Source organism: Sminthopsis crassicaudata, chromosome 2 (assembly GCF_048593235.1).
Source record: "Sminthopsis crassicaudata isolate SCR6 chromosome 2, ASM4859323v1, whole genome shotgun sequence".
NCBI classification, from domain to species: Eukaryota; Metazoa; Chordata; class Mammalia; order Dasyuromorphia; family Dasyuridae; genus Sminthopsis; species Sminthopsis crassicaudata.
This window is the reverse complement of record NC_133618.1, coordinates 272,233,699-272,253,772: the sequence shown is the minus strand read 5'-3', so window position 1 is coordinate 272,253,772 and position 20,074 is coordinate 272,233,699. Positions and strand designations below refer to the sequence as shown.

At 38.2% G+C, this 20,074-nt stretch overlaps 1 protein-coding gene across 1 annotated transcript in view; it reads left to right on the top strand.

The window, feature by feature from the left end:
- PLA2G4E (phospholipase A2 group IVE) overlaps positions 1 to 20,074 on the top strand; it is a 69,836-nt gene that overhangs the window by 28,831 nt on the left and 20,931 nt on the right. Inside the window, exons 4-13 of the mRNA XM_074289366.1 lie at positions 1,277 to 1,408; positions 3,021 to 3,061; positions 4,668 to 4,710; positions 5,744 to 5,807; positions 8,601 to 8,767; positions 8,923 to 9,015; positions 9,549 to 9,586; positions 10,810 to 10,945; positions 12,620 to 12,756; positions 17,212 to 17,434. Coding sequence (XP_074145467.1) covers positions 1,277 to 1,408; positions 3,021 to 3,061; positions 4,668 to 4,710; positions 5,744 to 5,807; positions 8,601 to 8,767; positions 8,923 to 9,015; positions 9,549 to 9,586; positions 10,810 to 10,945; positions 12,620 to 12,756; positions 17,212 to 17,434 — 1,074 coding nt within the window. The remainder of the gene's footprint in view (positions 1 to 1,276; positions 1,409 to 3,020; positions 3,062 to 4,667; positions 4,711 to 5,743; positions 5,808 to 8,600; positions 8,768 to 8,922; positions 9,016 to 9,548; positions 9,587 to 10,809; positions 10,946 to 12,619; positions 12,757 to 17,211; positions 17,435 to 20,074) is intronic.

The following is a 20,074-nucleotide window of genomic DNA, read 5'->3' as shown; positions in this document are numbered from 1 at the left end:
AAGAAAGAAAAGAAAGAAAGAAAGAAAAGAAAGAAAGAAAGAAAGAAAGAAAGAAAGAAAGAAAGAAAGAAAGAAAGAAAGAAAGAAGAAAGAAAGAAAAGAAAGAAAGAAAGAAAGAAAGAAAGAAGGAAGGAAGAAGGAAGGAAGGAAGGAAGGAAGGAAGGAAGGAAAGAAAGAAGAAAGAAAGAAAGAAAGAAAGAAAGAAAGAAAGAAAGAAAGAAGAAAGAAAGAAAGAAAGAAAGAAAGAAGAAAGAAAAGAAAGAAAGAAAGAAAGAAAAGAAGAGAAGAAGAGAGAGAAGAGAAAGAAAGAGAGAGAGAAGAAAGATAAGAAAGAAAGAAAGAAAGAAGAAGGAAAGAAAAGAAAGAAAGAAAGAAGAGAAAGAAAGAAAGAAAGAAAGAAAGAAAGAAAGAAAGAAGAAAGAAGAAAGAAAGAAAGAAAGAAAGAAAGAAGGAAGGAAGGAGGAAGGAAGAGGAAGGAAGGAAGGAAGGAAGGAAGGGAAGGAAGGAAGGAAGGAAGGAAGGAAGGAAGGAAGGAAGGAAGGAAGGAAGGAAGGAAAGAAGAGAAGGAATGGAAGGAAGGAAGGAAGGAAGGAAGGAAGGAAGGAAGGAAGGGATAGGAGAAGGAAGGAAGGAAGAAGGAAGGAAGGAAGGAAGGGAAGGAGAAAAAGAAAATCATTGGCTCTGCCACTTCTAGTGTCAACTATTCTAGACCTCCGTTTCTAATCATAGGATCACAGACTTGAAACTAGAAGGGACCTTGGAAGTCTTCCAGTTCAACCCCACCTCCTCATTTTACAGATGAGGAAACTGAGACCCAGAGAAATTGAATCACTTGCCCAAAGTCTCACAGAGAATTCCAAAGCCAGGAAATGAATTCAATTTCTCTAACTCAAAAATCTCTTAAATATAGAGCTGAAAGGAATCTGAGGAGCCTATATAGTTCAGCCCTCTCATTTTTCAGAGAGAACTGAAGCCCAATGATTTTTCTTTTTAAGTATTCTCAGGTATGTAGTAGAATAGCATTCCAGACCCAGGTGTTCTAGTTCCACACTCTCCATTCTTTCCACTGTACCATGCCATCTTTCATACTTTTTCCACTGCCCCCTCTTACGTATAGGGGTTAGACTTGATAGTCTTTAAAAAGTCTCCCAACTCTATTCTTCCTGGAACCAATTTCTGGTCAAATTCATTTTATCTTCCAAAAATTGAGGCAATAAAGTTCTGGGAATTGGAGGTTCTCCTTTCTTATTGTTTCTCCTCTTCTCTCTCTCCCCAGAATGTGCTTGAACTAAGTGTTTGTGATGAAGACTCACTTACTCCAGATGATCATCTCTTGACTGTCCTCTATGACCTCAGCAAACTCTGTTGTCGAAAACGGACCCATGTGAAATTTCCACTCAACCCTGAGGTGGGTAAATACATTGGCACATTGTGGGTCCTTCATAGGAGTATTGATACAGTGTTGGAAGGGAACTCAAAGGTCATCTGGACCATCTCTTTCACTTTTACAGCAGAGGAAACTGAAGGCCAGAGAGGGTAAATGACTTGCCCAAATCAAATTAGGTAGTGCTTTCTACTTTAAAAGGTGAGACACCTATCCTACCTTGAATCAAATCATCAGGAACCTCAGGCAGACTAGGCAGATACAATATTACTAAATCAAAGTTGTGACTTGCACAATATACCTAATTAACAGAGATCTACTTAATCTCCATTCTCTTGGGTTATCGTTTTTGTTTTTGAAACTGGGGCCCCTATCTTGTCCAGCATAGAAGTATAGCAGTCATTCATGGTCGGTGTGCCAGTACAATTAGTACTAATTGTCTTTGATAGGGAATAGGGAAAGACAAAAATGTGCCGAAAGGGAATGATGAGAAAGGAGAGTATCCACATGAACCAATCACTATGGTGGAAGCTAAGCAAACCAAAATAAACTTGAAGTAGAGAGTAAGATAAGTAATTAAGAAAAGTAAGTAAGGCTAAGAAAGAAAGTGTGGTTTGCAACTTTTCATAATGGAAATTCCATGAAGGGACTTACCAGTCATTGAGTTAGACTCCAGATGGAATCCATGTTCAAGTGGTCTGACCAAGGCAAAGTGGAACAGGTCAATCACTTCCCTAATCCTGACTTTTCTTAACGCAACATAAGATCTTATTAGTATTTTTTCAGTTGCCATTGTGCACAGTTGACTCATACTAAGGTCTAGATATATCAAACTACTGTCTAGTCTTTCCCCAGCCATGCTGTACTTATGAAGGTATTTTTTTTTTGATCCAACTGTATTTTAGATCCTCATCCCAAGAATCTTCATTTTGGTGTAGATGAAGAAATTTTCTTAGAAAGGTGAATTCTTACTCAAGTTCATGAGCTTTATGACCAGATGTCAGATTTAAATGTTGGTAGACCAGTTAGGGTCTATGACTAGTATAGAGCAGTAACTGGTGGGGACATCACAGATAAAGATAAGCCTTAAGAGTATGTGTAAAAAAAAGAGGACTTAAAATCACTTGATTTAGAGTTAAAATGGATGATCATGGACAAGTAACTTCTCTAGATTTCTGAAAAGGAGAGGCCAGAGAAGATGCTTCCTTAATGTTTCTTCCACCTCTAAATCTATATGATCTCTGTGACCTCTCCAAGTTTTACTTTTCTCATTAGTAAAATAAGAACATTAGATCAGATAATTTCTAAAGTCCCTTCCAGCTTTAAATCTACGAGTTGTCTTCCTCTGATGCGTTAGATAAAGAACTTTACCTTTCTTGAGTTTTTTCATCCATAAAATGAAAAGGTTGGATTAGATAGTTTCTAAGAGCTGCCCCAGCTCTAGGTCTTACAATAACCATAATCAGTGCTTTGTACTTCACAGACTGCAATAACAATCCTTGTAAAAAGGGTAGAAGCACTTGGGCATCTTAAAAGCCAATAGGATCTGTGTTTGCAAGGGGTTCTATGGGCCAGGGAAATATCAGCTGAACAGGGTCATAACTCAGAGGTAATTTCTTTCTTTTTCTCTTGGTAGGGGATGGAAGAACTGGAAGTGGAATTTTTGCTGGAGGAGAGGCAAGTGAGCTCCCATACCACTCCTGAATGATTATTTCCCAAATATGGGCACCTATTAGTCTATGCATAACACTGTCTTGGATATACATAGTATGTTTAATAGATATGTTGAATAAACAAATAAATGTCTAGCAGCATTTTAGGAATGGCCCCTATCCCCTCCCTCACCACTTCATATAGCCAAGATGGGAATTATTATACCTCTCTTTAGTTACTATTAGCTTATCTCCTTATAATTTTTTTTTCCCTGTGGCAATTGGGGTTAAGTGACTTGCCCAGGGTCACACAGCTAGCAAGTATTAAGTGTCTGAGGTCAAATTTGAACTCAGGTCCTAATTTCAGGGCCGACACTCTATCTACTGCACCATCTAGCTGCCCCCTCCTTAGAAAAGCTTATCCTACATTCTAGGACAATCAAGATATTGATATTTCCTCATAAATTAAGATAAATACACAATCTCTCTCAGGAATCAATTATCTCTGAGCTCCCACCCCCATCTTATTAAATAAACAAATGTCCTCTTTTCCCAAAGGTTTTTACTCATTTCTCTCTCAATATCACTTTGTCTCCTAGTCTCATATACTTAAATAAATATCCATTGTATAGGACACCAGGTCTGGAATTAGGAAGACTTAAGTGGCCTTAGACATTTAGTAGCTGTGTGACACTGGGCTAGTCACTTAATCTCTGTTTGCCTCAGTTTCTTCAACTATAAAATGAGAATAATAATGGTGCTTTCCTCCCAGAGTTGTTGTCAGGATTAAATAAAATAATTGTAAAGTGCTTAGCACATAGTAAACACTAAATAAATGTTAGCTCTTATTATTATATAGGTATTATAAATTATATAGTTAATTTATGTATGTAACATTTAATCTATATAAATATATGACATATAATGTCAATGTTATACATATATAATGTTAATTGATTAACATATGACAAACAATATAAAGATATATTTAAATATTTCAACAACATATTACAATGAGAAAGATTATAGTCAGTCACCTCTAGTTATCAATTGCTGACTTTTCAACTCTAGAAAGAAAACTCTCACTATTCACCTCTCTCTGGATAATAAATTTTCTCAAGAATTTTCTTTAGGATACCTTCTCTATAAACATAAGAGTTAAACTCTTTTCTGTCAGGAAATATTGGTAGTCTTTCTCCTTAATCATTAATTGCACAAGTTTCTCAAGAAATAAGTTCTCTTAGTTGTTTCTCTTGACATTTCACACAGTCTCTCTCCTACTATGACAGATAAACTCTCCAGAATAATAGTAAAATTGCTATCCTCCCAAGATTCTCTTCCCTTAGAAAGACACTGTAAGAGTATCCTTAGTCTCAGTGGAAGGGACTATAAAGTTGAGTTTACAAATGAATTAATCATTGAATCAGTGTGCTGATGATGGTCCTTAGACTGACACACCAGAAAGCTGGTGCTGGCTGTGGGGAAGGTACTCTAGCCCATATAGAAATCGTATCCACGAAGATCTGGGCTCTCAGGGTCTATTCAGAAGATCACTGGCCAGAAGAGTCTGGGGAAGAGGGTGCTTCTTCAAGGAACAATAGCTAACTGGGGGATTTAATCTTGTTTTTCAGTCCCACTCCACCTGAAAGCCTCCTCACCAATGGCGTGCTAGTGGTAACTATTCCTCCCTGACCAATTCTAGCTGGGCAAGTTATTGCAGCCCCGAAGGGGAAGGGGGCTATAAGAAAGGAAAATGACCACAGGTTGGATTCTAGTGACCTCACTGATAAATCACAACCACTGCTGCCTCCAAAGTGGGATTTTTATGAGACAGGTTGGAAATGTGAAGAAATGAGGTAGATGGTTGGGGTGTTGGGGATGCATATTTGAAGGGAGACCCACGATACCCTTTGCTGGTTATTTCATTGGTATTTCAGACTTATCCCCTTTAGGGTCCTTCAGCTACCCCAAAGGAGTATAACTAAGCCCAACCCTACTCTCATATACTTTCCCACAAAGGGAACATTTTTCTCAAGGGATGTATTGCATACCAAGCCTGTTTGCTCCTTCCATCATAATAATCACAGAGATCTTTTGTTTCCCTAGTAATGACCTCTTTTTACCAATCCCTCATATATCACTACTCAGATTCTCTTTCTACCCAGATCTCCAAAAGCAGACAAAGATTTACAAGCCACAGCTGTTGGTTCTGGTGTTACAAGCAAACGTATTCAATAAACCAGCATTCTAGGGCATCCCAAACAATCTGAACAGGCTCTAAGATCCTGTTGTAATTGAATCTTATCTGCCTCTGCCACCTTCTTATGAATCTCCTCCCCATCCACCTCCCTCCCCTAATTTTTATTTGTTTGCATAGGAGCTCAGATATAAATAGCTACTCATTTCCTCCCTAGCCAAGGAAAAGCTTGTTTTCCAGGTTCCCAAGCCTTGTTCTCTAGATCTGAATAAAATCATCACCTGTGGTTCTCCTGAACCATCTCCTATCTGTGGTGGCTCTGCATTTTCACCCTGTCTTAGCCTGTCACACACACACACACACACACACACAAACACACACACACACACACACACACACACACACACACACACACAATTCCCTTCTGCCAAAGCCTTTTACTACAGCTAGAAGCAGTTGGGGATAGACACTATTCCATAGAGATTGTGATAGAGATTTCCTTTGTTACAGTCTAGACAAGTTTCCTGCTTGGAAGTCTATGTGAAGCATAAAAAACAGAAGAAGAATAAAAAAAGTAAGAGACTTTTTTTTCCCTTTAAATGGGTAGGCAAGGGATGGGGTGGGGAACTCTAAGCCACTTCAAGCATCAATCTATCTGAAAGGTCCAGTAAGTCTAGCTTCCAAGATTTCAGAAGCACTGTTAGAATTTGAAGAGGGTGGAGGAGAGAAGAAATGGATACATGAACCGCATTCAGGATCTTCAGAATTGCCTCATCCTAAATAGATTTAAATTTATCTCATTGTCTCAAGGTAGTTCTAGAATGGACATTGTGCCCCAAGAGCTCACAGATTCCCTGAGAGATTCCCAGAGCTGAATCAGCAATAGCTAAAAGACTTGGGACCAAATTTCATTTTGGGGAAGTCCATAAGGTGGCACATTATATATATTTTCAGATTTTAAAAAATACATCAATTACTTTTGCTTTTTCCACCCTCCATATACCATGTTTAAAATATATATGGTTATATGAGATGGTTCTTTAGGAGTTGAAAGGGAAGAATATTGAGAGAAATTTTGGTGATGTAAAAGAAATTTGAGGGAGTTACACAAAATGTCTTATAAGATTCTAGCCAACTCTAAAATCCTATAACCCTGAAAAATATCTCTTCTCAAATCTCTAGCCCTTGGCTTCCCTATTCTCCTTGTTAATTATAAGTCATTCACATTTGTAAGTAGAAACTCTTCTCTTCTCTGGGTAAGAGAGGCCATTGTTTGCATCATTACTTACCTAACCTTCTCCTTGTTTGTTTTTAATTCTCAAAGAGGACCCTGACAACAGTAATGTGATGCCATGACATGCAAATAATTGGATTTAAGTGCATAAGTGATACTAGTACATAAGTACTACACTAGTACATAAGTACATAAGACTAGGTAAGAAATGAGGCAGAGAATGACCTCTTTTACTGAGTCAAAAAAAAAAAAAAAGCATTGAATGGACTTTGCTTCAGTCAAACTGAGACTTATTGAAGACCTTAACTTAAAAAAAGCCAAAGTTTCCCACTGCATCCTCGTCCATCTCCAATCATCCTGATTTATATCTGACCACTGGACCCAGATGGTTCTGGAGAACAAAGTGAGGCTGGTACCTCTGCACAGTCCTTCCTTACTTAAATCCAATTCACTTGTATGTGATGATTTCATGGTCCTTTTCAAGAATTAAGGACAAACAGCAACAGTGACAAAAACAACAACTTTTAATTTTCTTTTTAAAAGTTTGTTTAGGGGGCAGCTAGGTGGCACAGTAGATAGAGCACCAGCCCTGAATTCAGGAGGATCCGAGTTCAAATGTGATCTCAGAGACTTAACACTTCCTAGCTGTGTGACCCTGGGCAAGTCACTTAACCCCAGCCTCAAAAAAAAAAAAAAAAAAAATTTGTTTATCTTGAGTAAAGGCAGAAATGGCATGCCTATCAAATTTGAAAATGACAAAGCTAGAAGAGATAGATTAATGACATTTACAATGAGTGAGAGAGTTGGGATTCAAAAACATCTTAATCAGCTGGCAGAGTTCAGCAAACTACAGGCCAGCGAGCCAAATTCAGCCCACTTCGAATTTTTTTCTATATGCCTACAACCTCAAATGGTTTTATATTTTAAAATCCTAAATGTGGATACCATTCTTTGCTTGAAGATTCTATAAAAATAGATGAAGAGCTGGATTTGGCTTGTGAGCCAGAATTTGTCAACTCTTGAGCTAAAGCCTTATCTGAATCTAATAAGATGAAATACAACAGGGATAAACGTAAAATCTTCCACTTGAGTTCAAAAAAACAATTCTACAAGTATAAGTTAGGGTAGGTATAGCAAGGCAATAAATGATTTGGAAAAGATCTGGGGATTTTGATGGACTACAAGCATTATATGAGACAGTGTGTTGTAAGCAATCAAAAATGTCAATGAGATCTTAGACTGGATAAGGAAGTAATTGTATGGCCGTACATTGCTCTGGCCAGAACACATTTAGAATATTGTGTTCCATTCTGGGCAGCACAATTAAGGAAGAACACCAACAAATTACAGCATGTCCAGAGGAGAGTAAAAGGCACAGAATCTCTATCATGTATAAATTAATTGAAGGAACTAGGGAAGATTAGCATGAAGAAAACTAAGAAAAAAAAAGAGGAGGAAGAAGGAAGTAATAACTCCTAAGTATTCGAAGGACTGTGTATGCCAGAAGTATTAGACATGTTTTGTTTGGTCTCACATGCCAGAATCAAGAACAATGGGGAGAAGTTATGAAGAGAAATATTTATCCTCCTGTCAGAAAAAATCTCCTCATAATTATTAGTTCATAAATTTGGATTTGGAGTTCATAAATTTGGATACTTTAGCAGTTATCAAGTCTAATGAGGACATTGAGGCTAGAGAAACACAACTAATAAATGTCCAAGATGGGATTTAAACTTAGTTCTTACTGACCTTAAGTACAGCTCTCAAGCCACTATGCCACCAAATGACCTTAGAACTATCTGTAAGTAGAATAGGCTACCTAAGGTTAATGGTTTCCTTTCACCAGTGGTCTTCAAAAAGAGGTTAAGTTGACAGACAGATAAGAGAGATAGATAGAAATAGAGAGATTGATAGATAGATCTAGATAGAAGGATGGATAAACAGATAGATAGATATGCAGACAATGGATTGATAGATGGATGGATATAGATATGAATGTGAATAGTATTAGAAGGGTGACTACTTATTGAATAAGTTATAGCAGAGATTCTTTTTCAGGTTCAGGTTGGAGTATATAGCCATAAGGTCATTTTCAGGCCTCAAATTCTGTGACCTTCTGCATTCTGTTTGTAGGAAAACAACTAACTGTGACAGTGAATGAATCCTATGAAAACACCCAGGCCATCTCACCCTGCTACAATTCCTGCACTCAATGCCCAGATCTTGCCTTCTTCCATTACACCAAATACTTCCAGCCCCAAATGCATGTGGAGGTGCCCAGGAATCGATGGATCTGTAGGGTAGGAAGCATGGGTATTTATAACCATTTGTTAAAAGTGGAAGTATCAGGCTCTAACTGGCTGCCATACATAGTTCCATTGGGAAATGGGGGAGAATGAGTACCTCGCCCGTAGGAGAAACCTCACTCTCCCTTTAAAAGAAATTTCTCTCCTAGCATTCCTGCTGCTGTGGTGCCCATAAAGGAAATCGCTCTGTCTGCGTGTCCCTGGACTGTCTCCCAGATGAACAGGAGCTGACAGTACCTATGGTGAATATTAGGAATTGAAAGATTATCTGGACTCCCTAGTCAGGTTCCCTTGCATCAGAGATTGGTGACTTGGAGAGGTGGAGATAGAGTAAAGGAATTAGTGGTTATCTAATGGCCAGATTGTGAAGGTCGTTTGTGTGTATTCATAGGAGAGGCAGAGATATGGACAACTTTGTTTCAAGGATGCAATGAGCATTTATCCAATAGAAAAATATAGTAATTATGTATGTGAGAGTCAAGATGTATCTAAGGAGTTGTTTGGTACTATGTGGAGATTACATATGGTGGGGAAAGAGGTATTGAAAGATGGGGTAGGAAAAGGGTAAGAAAACCATGCACAAAGGACAGAAGGTAAGGAAAGTTGAGTGTGAAGTATGTGGGGGATATTAATGATTTGAACTCATGGGGATGATGGACAGAATTGGGGGAGGTGTCAATGAACACTGATGAGTGATTGTGTAAGTCTTTAGTCTAAGCTATTTTGCTCTAAAATATCACAATACTCACAAAACTCTTCCTTTCTTGGTTCTCAGGGTGAAAACTGTGATTTACACATGACAGCCAAAGATTGGTAAAGTATCTTGCATACTCTTATTAAAGTTCTGTGTATCTTCCCTTCTCATTCTTCTATTGACTCCACTGTTTCCCATACCCCAGAACTGTAGTTTGTCTGTGTTTTCTTTCATAAATGGCTAATATGGAAATATATTTTGCATGACTGCACTTGTATAATACATATCAAATTACTTGTCCTTTTAAAGGATGGGGAAGGGAGGAAAGAAAAGAGATCATTTGGAACTCAAAAGTTTTAAAAACAAATATTTTAAAAGTTTTACATGTAACTGGGGAAAAATGTTAATAGTATTTTATTTTTCCAAACACATGCAAAGATAGTTTTAAACATTCACCTTTGCAAGACTTTGTGTTCCAAATTTTTCTTTCTCTTTCCCCTCCCCCTCTCCAAGATAGCTAGCAATCAGATATAGGTTAAATATATACAACTCTTCTAAACATATTTCCATATTTGTTACACTCCATGAGAAAAATAAGTTCAAAAGGGAAAAAAACATGAGAAAGAAAAAATTAAGTAAAAAACAACAACAATAAGGTGAAAATAATATGCTTTGATCCACATTCATTCTCCATAGTTCTCTCTCTCTGGATGTGGATTATACTTTCCATCACAAGTCTATTGGAATTGCCTTGACATCTCATTGTTAAAAGAGAAAATTCTATCAGAGTTTATCATCATATAATCTTGTTATTGCTATGTACAATATTCTCCTAACTCTGCTCACTTCACTTGGCATCAGTTCACGTAAGTCTTTCCAGGCTTTTCTGAAATCAACTACTCATCATTTCTTACAGAACAATAATATTCCACTATATTAATATACCGTAACTTATTCAGCCATTCCCCAACTGATGGGCATCCACTCAACATAAAAAAAAGAAAATTTAAAGAAATATTCTAGAAGCTATGGTTTGCAGAATAGTTTGAAAAAAGGAGACTCTGGAATCATGGAGACCAATTAAGAAGCTATCTATAGCAATAGTCCAAGAGTCATCTGATCTACCTCCTCAAACCCAAAGGGGTTTCATCTAGTTCAAGGTCAAATAGTAAATTCCAAAGGTAGGATTCAAATCCAGGTCCTCTGCTTTCAAACCCAGTGATTTCAAGGTCACGATTTCTTTTCCACCCAAGTTGAGGAATGGGGGAGCTGGCCACTCAAGCATGTGGAAATAATAGCTCTGATGCACTGTGAGTGACAAGAATCCCCTCTCTCACCACAGCCCTGGTGAGCTGAACGTGAGGTTGGGTTACAGTCTGTGCTCAGAGGAGGTGGAGTTCCTGCAGAAACGGAAGGTGGTTGTAGCAGAAGCCTTGAAACAGGTGTTGCAGCTGGAAGAGGATCTGCAAGGTGACGAGGTCAGTTGACTTGGAACTAAGGAGATTAAAATATGCCCTGAGCTAAATTCTTTCTTCATTTCTTTTTTGTGAGGTAATCAGGGTTAAGGGACTTGTCCAGGTCAAGAGCTAGTAAGTATCAAATGTCTGAGTCTGGATTTGAACTCTCTTCCTGACTTTAGGGTCAGCATTCTAGGTCTAGGTCATTATAGGATCTGCACCACCTAGCTGCCCCAATAATAATAATAATAATAATAATCGTTAATACTTATCTTAATGATTTAGGATTTGTTATGTCTTTAATATATATTATCTCATTTGATTCTTACTGCAACCCTGTGAGGTAAGTTCTATCATCCACACTTTACAGAAGAGGAAACTAAGGCAGCAATATACTAAGTGACGTGCCCAAAGTCACACAGTTATGAAGTGTGAAGGCAGGATGTGAACTCATATTTTTCTGATTCCACAATCAGCACTCTATCTACTATGGCCATTGGCTGCCCACTGATCTGTGTAGCCGATAGATTGCTTTATTGAAGAAGGCAAAAGCTGGGAGGGATGCTCTCTGAAAGAGGTAGGATTAGGGTAGAATTTCCCTCTTTGCCCTTCTCTATATTTAACGAATATTTGGCATCTCAAGCATGCCATCCCAAGGGCCTTTCTGTCTCATGCCACAAAGCTGCATACTCCACTCGTTCACTCATCTCATTTACCAGCATTGGCTCCAAATCACTTACAGCCATTTCTGGAAAGCAAACCATCCTCAGAAATCAAAGAGCTGTAATGTAGAATATTCTCTTTAAGCTTCTCACTTTAAAAGCCCAGGTACCTATGTGACCTTGGGCAAAGGATTGTACTCTTGTGGATATTTGTTTCGTTTTGTAGTGGTGGGTGTTTTGCACTTTGATAATAAGGGAATTGGGACAGATGCTGCCTAACATCCCTTTCAGCTCTCAAATTCTGTGATTGCATGAGCCAGAGCCCTTCATCTCCAAGGAGTGGTATGAATGGCCCTTCTCCTGGACCCTTGTTTTGTCTAGAGCCTCTGGGGCTCAGATTAAGCTACGAACCTCATGTCACTTCTTCACATCCTGGGTTCAAAGTTAGTTTGGGTAAACTGGCATCTGAAACCCAAGACCAGGTAGATATAACTTAATAATTGAATAGCCCTGAGCAAGTCACTTAAGCTTGCTATGCCTCAGTTTCCTCCTCTGTAAAAATGAGAGACGGATTGATGGCTTCTAAACTATCTCCAGCTATAAAATCCATGATCCTATAAGAGAGACAAAGAGAGGTAGACAGAAAGACAGACAGAGATAAAGAGGAGGAGAGGGAGATGAGAGACAGAGGGGGGAAGGAGGGAGAGAAGAAAGAGAGGGGAAGGAAAAGGGAGAAAGAAGAGGACAAAGAGATAATTGGATGGGTAGAGAAAGATAGGTGGATAGATAGCAAGATCTTTCTTTTGCTTTTTTTTTTTGGCTAAATCTAATTGTTAGTTTCTCAGCTTTCTAGATTCTCCCCTCCTATAATCTAGCTTCCCCCCCCCCCCAAACTCTTCACTCCATCCTGTCTTGGTTCTATCCATTTTACTTCCTCTTCGTGTTAAATATCCTCTTCTCCAGCCTCCCTTTGGAAGCCCTGTTGCCCAGCCTCCTCCTCTCTAACTTTCTATCTCTCTCTGTGTTTCTTCAGGTGCCGCTGGTGGCGATCATGGCCACAGGGGGTGGCCTTAGATCCATGACCTCCATGTATGGCCACCTACTGGGGCTTCAGAAGCTGAACATCCTGAACTGTGCCAGCTACATCACAGGCCTTTCGGGTGCAACTTGGTGAGGACTCAGGAGTCCCTGACTGGCTTAGTGCTAGGCAAAGCCTTATGGTGTTTGGTTGAGAGGGGAGAGGACTCTCAAAGTTAAAATATTGTTTGTTGTTCCCATTCTCTTCTCTTGGATCTGTGGCAGTGACTGAACTGATTTCTAATATTGATGACAAGTCATTGAACGTTCAGCAAACATTAAATCCTGCTTCAGACAATGGCTTTCTGAGGAGCTTTTATTCCTCTCTCTATGCCTCAGTTTCCTCATCTGTTAAATTAGGGGGGTTGACTCTATGGTCTCTAAGATCCTTTCTTATTTTAATTCTATGATCCTAGAGTCTTATGGGAAATGCAGAGGCAGTGTGGACTAGTAGATGGGTGCTACTCTCTGAGTCATGATGACCTGAGTTCAAGTCACATCTCTGATACTATAGATACTAGGCAACCTGTCAGTGCCTCAGGCAGCTCTGTAAGTTGTACAACAATCATTGATTCACATTAGCAGAAATTTCCTTGCCAGGGAGCTCTCCTTAGGTCTGACCCAAACAACAGCAGCAGCTGTAACAACAACAACATAATGTACTATTCAAGTCCTGAAGAAATACAAACAACAAAAACCAATAATTGTGCATCTGTGAATGAAAAGTAGATGCACATACACAACAGACTATAATGCAAAATGGAATGTTACAAGTGTAAAAGGGGATTGCAAAGTGATATGAATCAGTGTCATCACTTTTAGATGCATTCGCTCCCTCCCCTCAATTGTATCATGCTGACTGAGCCCAGAAAGCACAGGTGTGACCAGCTCCTTATGCTTTGATGATTACCTGCCCTTCCACCCCCATACACCTTTGTTTTACCAGCGCTTCTGTCCAGGTGCTAGGAGTGTAAGGAGGTACACCTACTACTCTCTGTTGTTTACCCAGAAATCCCAATCTGCTGCTGTCCCATGCAGAAAAAGCCCTACAGTAGTGATCGAAGTCCTTGGTACTAAATACACTTAGGACCATAGTGGGGAAATGAGAAAACCCCAGAGAGATAAAGCAATTTGTTTAAGGACACGCAGGTAGTGGATGACAAAGGTGGGATATGAATTCAGATCTGCTTCAGAGCCAATGATCTTTCCACAATACCATTCTGCTCTCCTTCCTTTCCCAGGAGTGGGTATCAAAGGGACCAAATCTTGACCTGTATGGCACTGGGCCTAAGATCCCTAACAACATGATTTCCTTCCTGTTTGCCCCTATTTTCCTTTTTTCCGAAGCATTTGGGGTTAAATGACTTGCATAACAGCTATTAAGTTTCTGAGAGCAGATTTGAAGTCCTTCTGACTCCAGGGCCAGTGCTCTATCTACTGTGCCATTAAGCTGCCCGCTGTATCTCCTCCCTATCTTAAGGATTGCAAGTGTTCCCTTTTAGGGTGGCAGAGAGGGGCTTCACTAATAAGTGAATAAGTGATAAGATTATCTCTTTTTACAATAATTGAATATTTCAATATCTCTCTAATATATGCATGGCTATGAAGCAGTCTGGTAAAAATCCTTGCCAACTTGGAGAAGTCCTTATAATAATTCTTTCTTTCTTTCTTTCTTTCTTTCTTTCTTTCTTTCTTTCTTTCTTTCTTTCTTTCTTTCTTTCTTTCTTTCTTTCTTTCTTTCTTTCTTTCTTTCTTTCTTTCTTTCTCTTTCTCTTTCTATATATGTATAATCTCTGTATGTGTGTACATATATATATATACATATACATATATATGTATGTATGTATATGTAGATAATAGACAGATATCTGATTGTTTGGGGTTCCCCCAGGAGTGGGAAATATGAAATAGATTTAGGAGAGCATATAATTAGACAGGAAAATGGTTTTATTTTTTTTTTTTTATCCCTCCAACTATCTATCTATATTTGTTGTTCAGTCATGTCTGATTCTTTATGACCCTATTTGGGCTTTTCTTAGCATTTTCCTCTCCAACTCATTTTGCAGATAAGAAAAATGAAGCAGAGCTAAATGACTTGCCTAGAGTCATACAGCTAGTATCTGAAGTCAGAAAATGAGTCTTCCTGACTCCAGGTCTAGTACTCTATCCATTGTGCCACCTAGCTGCCCCAATTAATATTTACACTATAGTTTAAAAATTTGCAAAACACTTTTCATACATTCCTCATTTGAATCTTATAACATCTATGTAAGATAGATGCTACAGACAAGCTTCAGCTAAAGCTCACAGTCCCAGATAGGATATGAATCCAGATTTTTCTGACTCCAGGATCACTAGTCTATGCATTGTATCAGGATGTAGGCTTGTAGATCAAGCTGGGTTTTAAATCTACCACTATTTCCTATCAAAAAACATCTGGAAACATCTCCCCACTTTGTAAAATCCTATTATGTTTAGAGCAAGCTATTAGCCATTAGCATCTTCTGACTGCAGAATGGGAGAGAAAGTAGATTTGATTCAGTTTAACAAATATTTCTGAAATACCTACAGTATATGAGTGATTAAGAGAGCTAATTTGGGATGGATTCAGGTCTTAATCCTAATACTGGCTATATGACCCTTACTTAATCCCTTAGTCATTTAATCCTTCATTAAACCCAAGCAACTCCCTAAAATTCTAAACTACCAGATGAATTGTAAATCTACATAGAAAGTTTCCATTTCAATCATTCATTCAATGGGCATTTAATAATAATAATAATTGCCAGCATTTATATAGAACTTTTAAGATTTTCAAAACATTTGATAAATTTTTCATTTGATTTCACAATGACTCTGGAAGGTAAATTATTCTTATCCTCATTTTAAATTATTATCACCATTGTATTGATTAGAAAACTGAGGTGTACAGAAGCTAAGTGACTTTTTTAATATCACATAGCTAGTGAGAGTCTGAGGTCAAATTTGAATTCAGGTCTTCCTAGGATCAGGTCCCTAGTACTATCCACTTTGTGCATTTTATATGCACAGTGACATATGCCAGAGACAGAAATTCTACCTAGAGAGTTCCCTTTACTAGTCCTTTCCCTTGATACCTTTGTTACTCTCCCCAATTGCTAGTGCCCTCTTCCAAGGTACCTTGAATTTAACTATTCTTTGTATTTTCTTTGTATAAATTTATGTCTGTGTTTGTTATCTCCTCCATTAGAATATAAGCTTCTTGAAAGTAGGGTTTGTTTCATTCATTCAATCTGTATCCTCTGCATCAAGCTCAGTGCTTGACATATATGTAAGCACTTTAATTAATGCTTATTGATTGGTTGATTGATTATGATAAAATCATAGATTCTGACTAAAAAAGAAAATGTTCAAGGAGCTTTGCTAGGTATTGGGATATTTATTACCTATATCCTGAACAGACACTCCTAGGGTCTAGACCTTGCTATGCCAGGATACCATATGAGGGACAGGGGACAAAGGTTTTGAAGCAACCACTGCTAGAGACAAGTTCATTGTCTTAATGATCTCTACATGGCATGGGGTATGTGTGTGCGCATGTGATATTTATATGTTATAACATTTTATACACATGTATATTACACATATACATATATACATATATGTATATATACACAGATGTATATATGTATAGAACTCCTCAATTCCAGTACTTTCTCTCTTAATTATTTTCTATTTATCCTGTATATTTCTTGCTTTGTACATATTTGTATAATATTGTTTCCCCCATTAGAGTGCAAGCTTTTTGAGGGCAGGGAAATGTCTTTCACCTCTTTTTATATTTCTAGCACCTAGCGCAGTGCCTGGCACTGTAGATATTCCACGGGAGATATTTAATAAATGTTTATTATTAAGTAAACTTTAGGAGAGGAATAACTGTGGAAAGGGAACCTAGGATGAGCTATTTGTTCTTGTTCCTTCCACAATTATACATAAACTATATGTTTATGGGAGCTCAGATACATAAACAGAATGGAGAATCTATCTTTTTGATAATTCAGATGAGAGAAGTAGCAACAAAGAACACCAGGGAAAATCTTCCCTGTGTTAAATCTTTTTGTTTCCATTGCCCATTGAAGCAGACTCACAAAATTTTAAGACAACAACAAAAACACCTTTTAGCTGCAGAGAATTTTGTTGGTCTACAAGATTAGCAAATCTCATCCCCTTGTCTTTTTTCTCATTTTTCTCTCTCTCTTTTTTCATATTCATATTCATTTCATATTCATATCTCTCATTTTGTCATATTTCTCATGGAACTGCGCTGGGATATAAATGTCCATATGCCACGTAGGAAGCAGAAACATAGAACTTATGCATTTGGAATCAGAGAACATGAGTTTGGATCTCTTGGGCAAATCACTTGTCTTTTCTGGCCTTATTTCCCTCATTTGTAAAAACAGAATTGTGTTAGGTGGCCCCTGGTAAGCTACGAGCTAACTTCCCATCCTAAAGGGTCAATCCCTCTTTTACTCTGGATATCCTGTAACATGTAGCTGCCTCTTCCAGGACCATGTCCAACTTATACAAAGATGCTGACTGGTCCTCCAAAAACCTGGAGAAGACCATCCAGGAGGCTCGAAGACATGCTGTCAAAAACAAGATCCCTTCACTTTTCCCTGAACAACTCAGTTACTACCAGCAGGAGCTGAAGCAAAGGAGCCAAGAAGGCTACAGAGTCACCTTCACAGACCTGTGGGGTTTATTGATCGAGTCTTTTCTGGGGGATGAGGTAGGTTACTTAACTGTCTTAGATTATATGAATATCTTCTTCTGAATGAAGCCTTTCCTGATTCTCTCAAGGAGGCTAGTATCCTCCCTCTCAAGATTCCTTAAATCTAATTACTTTGTATATATTTATACTTATTCTCTTTATAGACTGTCTATATATGCTTATATTGTAACAGCATTGTAACAGTTATGGTTTCCAAAATACTTTTTATTATTGTTATCTCATTTGAACCTTATAAACCATCCTGTGAAGTAGATGCCCCATTATATAGAAGAGAAAACTGAGGCTAAGCATTCAACTGAAAAGTTGGGGGGACAAAAGAGAATGTGTAGGTGATGGGAAAAGTATGGGAGTGGTTCTTTCCTACATCCCTGCCATTGTAATACAGGAGTTCCTTTCTACCCTAAATTTAGGTGATAGACTAAGGCTTTCTTTGCGGGGTCACTCTATCCCATTTTAAACATTTAGCTTAATGGTTTCAAACTTTCTCTCTTACACAGGTACAACCAGTAACTCATCTACCGTGTGGATGAGTTGCAAGAACGTGTTTGATAATAAATCTATCCCTTATCTGCCAAATGTTTCCCCCCTGATTTTTTAATCTTTTCATAGTCACCAGTAGGCCCCTATAGAAAGTCAGCACTATTCCAATGAGAACGGATCAATGAGAACTTTGTCTAAGTTGGGCATGGTCTTGGGAAGAAGTATCTATATGCCTTAGGGCTATCTCCTTGCAGATTTTGGGCCACTGGGCTTAAATGCTCACCTTTATGGCCAGTTAATTTGAATTATAGATCAGATAATAACTGGATCAATCTAAATTGATAGTGTTTCCTTACCTGGTAGATCCCTATACTGATTAAACTAAGGCCCATTGCTTCTTCTTATCCTTATTCCTAAGGAAAATACATCGCCCATTCATAGTGATAAGTATTAATACCTACATTCCCCATCATCCATTGCAGGAAAAATAATTTATTATGGTTTTTAAAGTTTGACTGTAGTAAACTGAAGGTCTTAAGTTTGAGCTGAAATATAACATTTGAAGAAAACATAACAATAACTAACATTTATAAAACACTTAAAGTTTGCAAAGCACTTTTACATAGTTGACCTCATGTAAGCTTCACACCAATCCTGTGAGGCAAGTACCCTAAACATTAGTATTCTCATTTTATAGATGAAGAAACTGATTTCAGGAGGGTTGTTTATGGACATATAGTAGGGTAGAGGTGAGATGCTTTCTGAGGTCTTCCTGACTTTGAAACTACTCATTTTACCATGGTTTTTCTTAATATGTGAGTAACATTTATATAATGCTTACTGTACACTTTATAAAGCACTATGCACTTTACAAATATTATCTTATTTGATCCTCCCAACAATTCTGGGAAGTAGGTGCTAGTATTGTTCTCATTTTTACAGATGAAGAAACAGAAATTTTGTAATGACTACAATTTACAAAATACTTTACATATGTTTTCTCATTGACTCTTAATAAGCACATTGTGAAGTAGGTGCCCCATTGTACAGGAGAGAAAACTGAGGTTTGGAAAAGATAAGTGAGTTACCCAGTGTCACAAAACTATTAAGTATCTTGAGGCAAGATCTGAAACATTTAACTCAATCCTCTCTCTCCTTCCTTCCCTCTCTTCTTCCTTCCCTCCCTTCCTTTCTTCCTCTCCCTCTCCTTCTCCCTCTCCTTCTCTCCCTTTTCTTTTCCCCTCTCTCTCCCTCTCTCCCTCCTCTCTCTCTCTTCCCCTTTTCTTCCCCCTTCTCCCTTCTCCTCCCTCTCCTCTCTCTCTGAATTGTTCAGGATCACTCAACTTGCAGGTATCTGAAATCAGATTTGAATTCAGATGTTCCATCCACTGCCCCACTTAGCTGCCCAGTTCTTAAGAAAAAACCATTTCTTTCTCTTAATGAATGACAATTTTTATTTTATTTTAAAATAAAAAATAAATTCTTGAATACATTGTCATATAGCCTAACAAAAAAAATCACACTGCTCTGAAATGTCTGAAAATATACACATAAAGAATATCTCTAAGCCCACTTATTTACTTTGTTGGTTTTGTTTTGGAACAATTGTGGTTAAGTGATTTTTCTCAGGGTCCCACAATTAGCAAATATCTGAGGCCAGGTCTCCCTGATTCCAGGACCAGTGCTCTATCCATTGAACCACCTAGCTACACCTCTACCACACTTCTAAATAAAAGTCACTACTAGGCAGGTTTTTCTTACAGAGAATAAAGGATGATATCACACACAATAGTTTGAGTCAATGGGATGAAAGACTACTGTCTTGCTTTTCTAACTTAGACTGAATCCAATTCAGGACTGGCCCCTGGAAAATGTGCAGAACCATGTACATAGTGTGGAGCAATAGGATTTTTGCCTCAGGTTGCTGGAGGTTTAATACTCTGCAATGCCTGCCCTGAAATCAGACTCCCCAGAAACTTTCAGGTGATGTGATCCTGGGTGAATTCTTTAGCTTCTTTCTCTAGTCCTCTGTTTCCTCATCTGTAGGATATTGGATCTGACAGCCTTGGAAGCAGCTTTCAGCTTTGAGCCTATAATCCATAAGCAGTATTTATTTCTCCCCATTCCAAAGCAGATTTCTCTGATTCCCTCACCCAA